Source organism: Scardinius erythrophthalmus, assembly GCF_964197995.2.
Source record: "Scardinius erythrophthalmus genome assembly, chromosome: 1".
Lineage (NCBI taxonomy): Eukaryota > Metazoa > Chordata > Actinopteri > Cypriniformes > Leuciscidae > Scardinius > Scardinius erythrophthalmus.
The window spans coordinates 33,558,158-33,567,517 of record NC_138221.1 but is presented as its reverse complement, the minus strand read 5'-3'; the positions used below and the strand labels follow the sequence as shown (position 1 = coordinate 33,567,517).

Sequence of the window (9,360 nt, the reverse complement as noted above, 5' to 3'; positions counted from 1 at the left end):
CACTTACCGTCAAAATTCTTCCCTCTTTCCACTTCGGTGAAATTGTCCAAAACAAATTGTTTTCATAAATCCCCAAGAGTCCAAGGAAATTGAATATCCAAGCCTTTTAATCCAAAACTATTTGTTCGCCTCACAATCTTGACATTTCTGACCGAATTACGATATAAAAACTGTAAACAGTAGTTCACTACCGGACATTCTTTCTACTCTCACTTCTCATTCGAGACTTATAATACTACATTTGGGTGTCATGTTTGTTGAGCAAAGTCTTACGTATCAAACAAGCCCTCTCACTTCTCTCTCCTTCAATCACAGGCTTTGTTTTAGACCAAAACAGTAAGAGAGTGCCTGACAGGCTGCGTGCGCTGTCAATCTCCCAACTGGGTTTTCGATTGGATAAAAGCCTGGATAAAGCCGGCCAATGTCCAGGCAGTTCAGTTTTGATTGATGGAAGTATTAGCCAACTAAAATCGATTGCAGTGATAGGCAGTTTATGCAAGCATATTCGTGAAATTCAAGTGCGCAATGTTTTCATTCACATGAGCGCTTTCGCCACTCGCGCAACGCACACACATAGTTCGCCGACCATAGACTGTAAACACACATATACACGCAATGTTTTGACACATGGAGCTTGCATAAATGCACGGATTTACTCCAAAACATATATCTGAGCATCTCTATCATGGATCGTCGACTACAGAAGAGATTTGGAGGTGTTTTTGATGAAGATGAGGAGGAAGAGGAGCAGCGACGACGAGCAGCAGAAAGTAATAGGATATTCATTATAATTATCAGTTTATTGCAATTTATTTGAGTAAAAAACACAATTTGTAATTACAAATGTTTTAAAACATTTATTGTTTTCTTTTTATATATTTTATACATTAGTTTGAAAACGATCACTTCTGGAATGTCTATACATGTAGTGAGAAATCACTGTTTTTGCTATTAGAATTGTTCAAAATAAAGGGAATTTTGTTCAACTGTTCAAATGTTGTGCTGAAATCGTTTTTTTTCTTGTGTGGTTTGAAGGGCAGAACAGTTCTGAATTGATATACATGTATGTAGTAGGCCTATGTAGTAGGGCTGTAGTCAAGACCACCTTTGTCGAGTCCAAGACAAGTCCAAGACCAGGACTAGTCGAGTCCAAGTCAAGACCGAGTCCAAAGAGGTTCGAGTCCGAGTCAAGACCGAGTCCAGGACAGGAAAAAAAAAGTCTGCTAAAAAATATAGGCTAGCCTTTAGAAATTAAATCATTATGTAATAATGAAATAATGAATAATTTTAATTTTATTTAAAATAATTGACTAATTCAAAGAACAACAAAAAAATAATAATTATATAGCCTAGGCCTAACACATTCGTTTCGACTGTCTGATCAGCCTTACATTCTGTTCCTGTCAATCATACACGCGATGTCAACCAATTAAACTGCATGAGGGAAGACCGAGACAACTCACAGACACACACACACAAGAGATGCGGATAAACCGCGGAACGGGCAGATGACGTGACGAAAAATAATATTTTAATTAATTTCGGGCGGGTGGCGGCTGAAGCAATCAAATGAAAAAAGTTTGCCACTAAGCAAACCTGCAAGTTATGAGCTGGGTTATTTTGTTTCGATATTAGCCATATTTTAAAACAGCCAATCATTGCGCCTACCACTCATGGAATAGGCAAAGAAAGAAAGGTAAGAAAAAAAGTCGGAAAACTTTGCCCATTAATTAGATGTGCAAGGCAAGCAGGCTAGTTTTCGGGGTGTTATGGACAATTAAAAATGTGAATATTCACGTTGCACTAGCGGTGGACTTTCAGCGAGTTTATTTAAACATTTATTTTTTAAAGAGCCGTTTGTGAGTCAAAAGAGCCGGCTCTTTCAGTGAGCTGAGTGAAACGAGCCGGCTCACGAAAAAGAGCCGAAATACTTATTAGGTGGCCAGTGTTTCACTTTCCCTCCAATAATATATTGTTTTAATATCGCGGCGACGTATGTGTGATTACTGGGAACATAATAAAGAAACCTGGACTCGGTCGAGACCAAAAGCCATATTTGGCAAGACCAGTGGCCGAGACCGAGACAAGTCCGAGTCCGAATACCAGCGAGTCCGAGACAAGTCCGAGACCATAGAAAAGCGGTCTCGAGTCCAAGACCGGACTCGAGTACTACAGCCCTACTATGTAGTGTTTACTCCTTATGTCAAGGTGTTGGGTGCCAGGTGTCCATTTGGAGTCTCCAAATTGCATTTTGGAAAGGACGCCTATACTTTTCTTGAATAAAAGCTTATAGAAACTACATTTTTGGGAGTATCAACCTCAAATTTGAATCTAAACATGGTCAGACATTCAGTTTTATCTTTATGGTGTTTTCAGGCCCTTAACATAAAAGTCTGATAATTTTTTCCCTAAGTGAAGTTAATTCAAAGAAATCGTGAGTCACTTTCATGTAAATTTGACCTTGTTTTATTCTGTTCCTATGCTACTTTGAGTTATAATGACTCTTGTGTAACTAAGTTTCAAGTGTCTAGTTTAAAAAAAGATCAGAGTTATGAATGTGGACCATAGGGTTTAAGAGCTACAGACATTTGTATTTGGGTATGTCATTTTCTGAAAATTCTCAAAAATAGGGGCGCTTCTTAAGAGGTTAAAACCTGTTTATATTTGATAACCTCGTCTTCAGTCCGTCTTCCCTCATCTTCATCTTGTGACACCAGCAATGAAATGAGTGTCATGATTACAGCTTTTTAAACAAGTTATATAAATGATTCATGTGTTGTAACACCAAACAGACGGTTCTGAGGTGTGACAAAAACACCAAAAAAATATTCACTTATATGAAAACGTTTTTATGCAGAATTTAGAAATATAAAATATCTTTTGACATTTGTCTACAGATTTAATAAAAATGATTAGAGTTGCTGGACCTGCAACAACAAAGTCATTTGAACAACAGTGACAATTTGTAACCCTTTAGTAACTGATGTGTGTGTCTCTGGCTGCTGGTGTGGATGTAGGAGGTGTGAAACCCTGCGTTGAGCTCAGCGCTACTAACCTAAAGGATGTGGGTTTGAACTCCACATAAGGGGGTCTTTACACCTCTGTTGTCCTTTGTTTGTATGGACTGCTTGCCTGTGTATGAACCTTGCCTGGATTTGGATCAAGTCTTTGGATTCTCTGTTTCATAAACTGGATTTGGATCCTTTACCTTCGTGTCTCAGAGCAGCTTGTGACAGTAGTCATGATGTGTTTCATCTCTGCAACTCTTTTTCATGTAAACTGCTGCAGTTCATGACATTGTTGAATGTTGTGTCTCTTTGACTGCGGCTGCAGATGTTGCTGTTGTGAGACAGTGGATTGAACTATAAGAGGACGAGATCTTCTGTTGAGAAACTTTCACTACTCAAGCTTTTTGCCAGTTTTATACTGACAGATGTTGACAGATGACACCGAATAAGTGACTATAACAGCTAGAGAACAACACTTCAATCTAACCTGATTATGTGTTTTACAATACAAATGTTCAAACACAATTTATTGTTTTTATATATATTATTTTATCACATTATTGTTTATTTTTGTTGTTCTACAGAAAGACCAAAACCCAAAGTGACCATTAAACCTGATCATCCTGTATTCAGAGGAGAGACAGTCACTCTCAGATGTGACATATATGATGGAGGAGTCACAAGCTGGCAGTACAACTGGTATAAAGACGGTTCAACCAGTTTTTTCAGTGAACGACAGGAACACACACTGAGTTCTGTTACTGAGTCTGACTCAGGTAAATACTTCTGTAATGGGACAGAGACTGAAGGATCACGCTGGTCACAACGCAGTGATGAAGTTACACTGTCAGTATCAGGTGAGTTTGATCATCTCTTCATAAACACACACAAGTTTAACATGTTATTAATGAGTGATGTCTCTATTTCAGTTCCCAGAGCAGTTTTAAGTGTTTCTCCTCAGAAGTGGTTGACTGAAGGAGATCCAGTGACTCTGATCTGTGAGGTTAACGGCTCCTCTACAGGCTGGACATTCAGCTGGTTCACTGAAACTGTCTCAGGTCAGTTATAATGTGCTTCATCTGAATTAAAAGGGTTTATTGAAGTGAAATATATAATTTAATATGTCTGAAACCAGACACAGACTGGTTTTAAGGGCAACACTTCCATGGACACCAAGCAGTGAAACCTACTTTGAGATCCCAATCCCTCATTACCAGTCACTCCTCGGTAACAACATAAGAGCCATTGAGCAAACCCTGAATAAAATAGCCTAAACACAATGAGTAATTTGAGTTACACCAATGTAAACCAGTGTATTCAGGTTCAAGTTTAGTTAAAAATGTAATTTATATTAAATCTACACATTCTGACTTTATACAGAGAGCAGGAATCATTATGCCCTCCTCTCAGACAGCAGCAGAGGAGCTGGAGGAAAATACACTGTCAGTTCTGCTCATCTAAATCACACAGGAGTTTATGTGTGCAGAGCAGAGAGAGATAAAACAGCCGTTTACTCAACATACAGCAACACACAACCACTGTGGGTCTCTGGTGAGTTCACATATATAGTTTAAATGATTGGTTCATCTTTAATAAAGACCATTTCCAAATTATAGCTGTAAGTGTCTTGTCAGGCGTTTCTCCTCCAGTGTCTCTGATCATCAGTCCCAGCAGAACTCAACACTTCACATCTGTCTCTCTCTCTCTGAGCTGTGAGGACCAGAGTAACTCTGATGGATGGACAGTGAGAAGATACACAGACAGCGGGCGGCTGAAAGATTGTTCATCAACAGGATCTACATGTACAATCAGATCCACTGTCCTATCAGACACTGGAGTTTACTGGTGTCAGTCTGAATCTGGAGAGAACTATCATCCTGTTAATATCACTGTACACTGTGAGTCTGTGTTTCTGTTTTTATTCATTTCACTGACAGTTTACAATCAATATTCAGGTTTATTAAAGGTGCTCTAAGTGATGTTGGGTGACGTCACTTCTTGTTGACATTCGAAGTATTGTCAAACAAAATGGAGGCTAGCTAGACCCTCCCTCCTCCTCATCCGCGCACTAACCCCCCAAACCCCACCCCCAAATCCTTCTTGTCGGTTATTGGCTGGAACAGTTTGTTATGTTTGGTGGTGCGGGTAAGCCCAGTTTGTTTTTCTTGCCATTTGTGGAGCCTGGGACCGCATTTTTTTTTACAGTGTGTTCAGAGGAAAAAGATGTTTGCTGTATGTGACAAAAAATGTTTTGGCCTTAAAAATGCATGACATCGCTTAGAGCACCTTTAAACAAGAGCAGGATATACTGTAGTGTGACGCTGACCAGTGAACAACCAGCCAGACCATCATAGCAATACACTAAAAACAGAAACCACGTGGGCAGTGGAAAATATAAAGTTCTTTTTTATTTTGTCTTGTTTTTATTATGTTACGATTTTATTAAAATATTGCATGTCTCCTGTGTTTCTATAGCTGTAGTGATTCTGGAGAGTCCTGTTCATCCTGTGACTGAAGGAGATAATCTGACTCTACACTGTTTATATCAATATACAACCCTATCAAACCTCAGTGACTTCTATAAAGATGGATCACTCATCCAGAATCAAACTACAGAGATGATCATCCCGACTGTCTCAAAGTCACATGAGGGTTTCTACTACTGCAAACACCCAGAGAGAGGAGAGTCTCCCAAGAGCTGGATCTCAGTCAGAGGTGAGAGTCCATGAAACTGTGAGCTGATTTATTTCTTCATATGCCCTCGTTCAGATATAGTGCATGATAAAGTGTTTGTGTGTCTCTTTTTCAGGCTCTCATTCAGACTCTCAGATCTCTGTCCTCCACATACTCAGTTCTGCACTGGCAGCTTGTCCATATCTGATAGTGACAGTCGTGCTGATTTACAAATGCTGCAGAATGAGAAGCAAAACACCTGGGTGATTTATTAGAAGTCATTATTATCATTATTTTTAACTGACCAACAAATCAGTCAAAATAATTATTAATATGATGTGATGTCACATTTGGCTTTGCTCAATGAGGATTTGATCTTTGTAAAGTTGCTTTAAAAACACTGTTGTGAAATCTGCTTTACAAATACTGAACTGTCAAATTTGGTTAAATTAAATGCAGGAATCCCCTTTAGTGTGTGTGTGTGTGTGTGTGTGTGTGTGTGTGTGTGTGTGTGTGTCAGTCACTTCTGATTCACAATGTCTAACGTTTGTCATGTTACAGTTTTTAAAGTCATGTTACATGTTAAAGTCAACATGTTTTTAACATGCATAATTTATCCACCAGGAATTGATGTTAAAAGCAGTTTAAACTGTGGAATAGCCAAGAAAGGGTAAATTGTGGTTTCATATTGACTTTAACAAGGTATATCGATGTTATCCTGTAAACACGTTTGTTTTTTGGCAAACACGGCAACTTATTTTCCTCTTTTACTATATATATATATATATATATATATATATATATATATATATATATATATATATATATTGCTTTATTTAAAATAAAGCCTGACAAGACAGGAACTCTCTGTTTATAAAGTTTTGAATATATTAGCTTACATTTCAGTAGCTTTTCAATTTTTATTTATAAGTGAAAGTTTAATATTTTTTATTTTGTCCTGCTTTAATACATTACAATTCTTTAAAATGTAAAGCTTGTGTGATATTTGCATGTTTCACATTATAACCACATGAACACACTGTCATTTGTAAGCTATTCCTTATTTTAGTGTAAGTCTCCTGATTTGTATTGCTGCAATATTTCATATTTTATGTTTGTTTGCTTTTTTTAATAAAGAAACACAGCTTTATATTCTGGGTCTTATGCTTTGTCTTGCAGTGTCACAATAAAAGCAGAAGAAGCGTGACCGACTATAATGAATCATGTTTTAATCTCTCAATTGTTTGGACTTTTCAGACTAAATCTGTAATCTACAGAAATTATTACATTTATATGGAGAGAAAAGAACTAGTTTTAAACAATACTTGAACATGCTTTTTTTTTGAACAGCCAATGATTTCACACATGATTATTTTAGCTCATCCTGTGGTTATTGTGACTGTTGTGTAAAACTGTTGCATACTAATGTTCACATGAGAACTGCTGGTCATGTGACATTGATGGTTTTTAAAACTACTGAACATGATCACAGGGTGTGAAGTGCTGATTATGTGTTTAAAGTTGAGAAACACAAGAATAGTGTTAATAGTTCTGACGAATCTTTTAGAAAATGGTGTTACGTTGATGAAATGTGGCTAATATATTTGATTTTAGTGTCTAAGTAATTGAAAAAACCTGTAATAATGTTAGATATCTATGAAAAACCTTTGACCCAGAGTATGAGCAATGATCGACACTTAGCAAACACCACTAATTCAGATTCGTATGTGTTGAGTGTCATTCTGCATGAAGCACGAATAAAACAAGATCTGAAAACTACTGATATATACTTCTCTTCACACCAGTTTATCTTTCTAGCACTTCCTCTTTCACTCTCAGTCTCTCTGTTAAATGGGTCATTCTACAATTTAGATGATTCTATATTCTACAATTATCGATGATAATTGTCTTTTCTTATAATTTTATTCAGATTATATTTTATTCATTAAGGGAAAGTAGATTATAATCTAACACAAATGTTTTGTGCATCACAACTGTACGGCAGCTTTAAAAGAAAATAGTGCCATTGTTCAGCTGAAGTTCCCTTTAAAAAGTGTTTCAACAATCCCCTTACATGTTTCTGTTAAATAATTGTACAGAATGATCAGTGGAAAAGAAAGACAGATCGAGCTGTGCCGGAGAGTGTTTTAAAAAAGAACTGATGAAGTTTCAAAGAAGGGCCGGTCAGTCAGATCAGTTGCAAAGGAAATGTTGAAAGCAGTGGTGAAGTTTCTGACGCCTCAGTCAGTGAAAACTTTTGTGTTGTGTCTGTATGAAGCCATTTGGCAACTCAAGGCCAAAGAAAGTTAATGTGAAATGTGTCTTGTGCAGTTTCTGTCTGAACTCCAGGGTTAAAACATTCATCTGTGTGTCTATGTGTGAATATTCTCAATGGAGTCACAATGGAGACAAACTCACACACACAATGACTGTTTTTTGTTAGACCTACATGTTCTTTACACACGTACACTGGAGTTGAGTTTATATTAAGCATGATTACCATTAAGGACGTTTTTGTCTAATATAATAATTTACACACATGCACACACTCCTGAGTCAAACAGAAAGTGGATTTGAGTTATGGTCAGTCACAGAGAGAGAGATTTTTAGGGATTTTTCTTTTGGATTGTTTTAATAAACTTATTTTTGAATCACCTTACATGCTGTTTTTGCTTCTTTTGTTTAATTGTTACATCTTATATTTGTCAGGACAGGAGAATGCAAACAAGTAAAGTTTGTAAACTGGATTTGTTGGACAAAAGATATTATTCAGCAGTGAATGGCTGAAGACTAAAGTAGAGCTCTGTTGGCTGGGTCGATTGAGTCTCTTATCTGGTTTTGGTTGTAGATGATGAAGATCAGGACAGAAGACAGACGAAGGCGGACTGGATCAGAGCTTCGGTAGAAGAACGGCATCATAGAGGTAAGTATTGTCGAGGGAAGAGTCAGGTAAGTCTTTCGGTGAGGAATGACGAGACCAGACAATGTAGTGCTGTGGGTGTGGTGACTATATGGTGCTGTTGATGTTGACTCCGTGACAATATTGTATTATATTTATATTGACTTATATTTATATTCAATGTGAAAAATTAGAATTATTATGAATTCTATTTATTGCATAAATATGAATTAGTACCATGAAATTCTCTCAAAATACAAAATATTATTCAACAAAAATATATTTCATTTATTTACTAAAAATAAAAAATAAATGCATTTCAGGTGTTTGGACGCTTCTGACCGTGAACAACAGAAGTGTGACCCCCAAATGATCAATAGCAGAGTATTAAGTAAATCACGCAGTGTGATTAATGCAGACTGATTCCCAAATGAATGACTCTTATGATCCGATTCTTTTTACTGAATCAAAATCATTGAGCGCAACCATTAAATACGATTCCCAATCAGGTACTGAACCAAGAAAGACACTATGATCAGGGCCGGATCTAGACATTTGGAGGCCCTAGGCAAAATTCATGTTGGAGGCCCCCCACCCCCAATAAAACACACTTGAAACAAATATGATTCCTAACCTTTTTATTTATACAACATTTAATTTTAAATTTAGTATATTTTTACTTACACAGTACATAAGTTTGGACAAATTACTATTTGTAATGTTTTTGAAAGAAGTCTCTTATGCTCATCAAGCCTGGATTTATTTGATCAAAAATACAGA

At 36.9% G+C, this 9,360-nt stretch overlaps 1 protein-coding gene across 3 annotated transcripts; it reads left to right on the top strand.

The window, feature by feature from the left end:
• Positions 1-563: 563 nt before the first annotated feature.
• Positions 564-8,950, top strand: LOC308691709 (Fc receptor-like protein 5). Of its 3 annotated transcripts, none has more exons than XM_081367218.1 (7): positions 564-770; positions 3,593-3,865; positions 3,938-4,066; positions 4,419-4,559; positions 4,643-4,906; positions 5,484-5,723; positions 8,530-8,950. In XM_081367218.1, the coding sequence occupies exons 1-7, from the start codon at positions 686-688 to the stop codon at positions 8,703-8,705; spliced, it is 1,308 nt and encodes a 435-aa protein (XP_081223344.1). In that variant the 5' UTR covers positions 564-685; the 3' UTR covers positions 8,706-8,950. The 3 variants fall into 3 exon arrangements, with proteins under 3 accessions (XP_081223344.1, XP_081223343.1, XP_081223345.1); XM_081367217.1 differs by having other exon boundaries at positions 4,389-4,559; XM_081367219.1 differs by lacking the exon at positions 8,530-8,950 and adding an exon at positions 5,818-6,427 and having other exon boundaries at positions 4,389-4,559.
• Positions 8,951-9,360: the final 410 nt, after the last annotated feature.

Bases quoted from the DNA above. Each gene is read 5' to 3' on its own strand.
- LOC308691709 (XM_081367217.1), top strand. From the start codon at position 686: ATGGATCGTCGACTACAGAAGAGATTTGGAGGTGTTTTTGATGAAGAT. The intron at 4,907-5,483 runs GTGAGTCTGTGT...GTGTTTCTATAG, and splicing joins TGTTAATATCACTGTACACT to CTGTAGTGATTCTGGAGAGT. The intron at 5,724-8,529 runs GTGAGAGTCCAT...TTTTGGTTGTAG, and splicing joins GAGCTGGATCTCAGTCAGAG to ATGATGAAGATCAGGACAGA.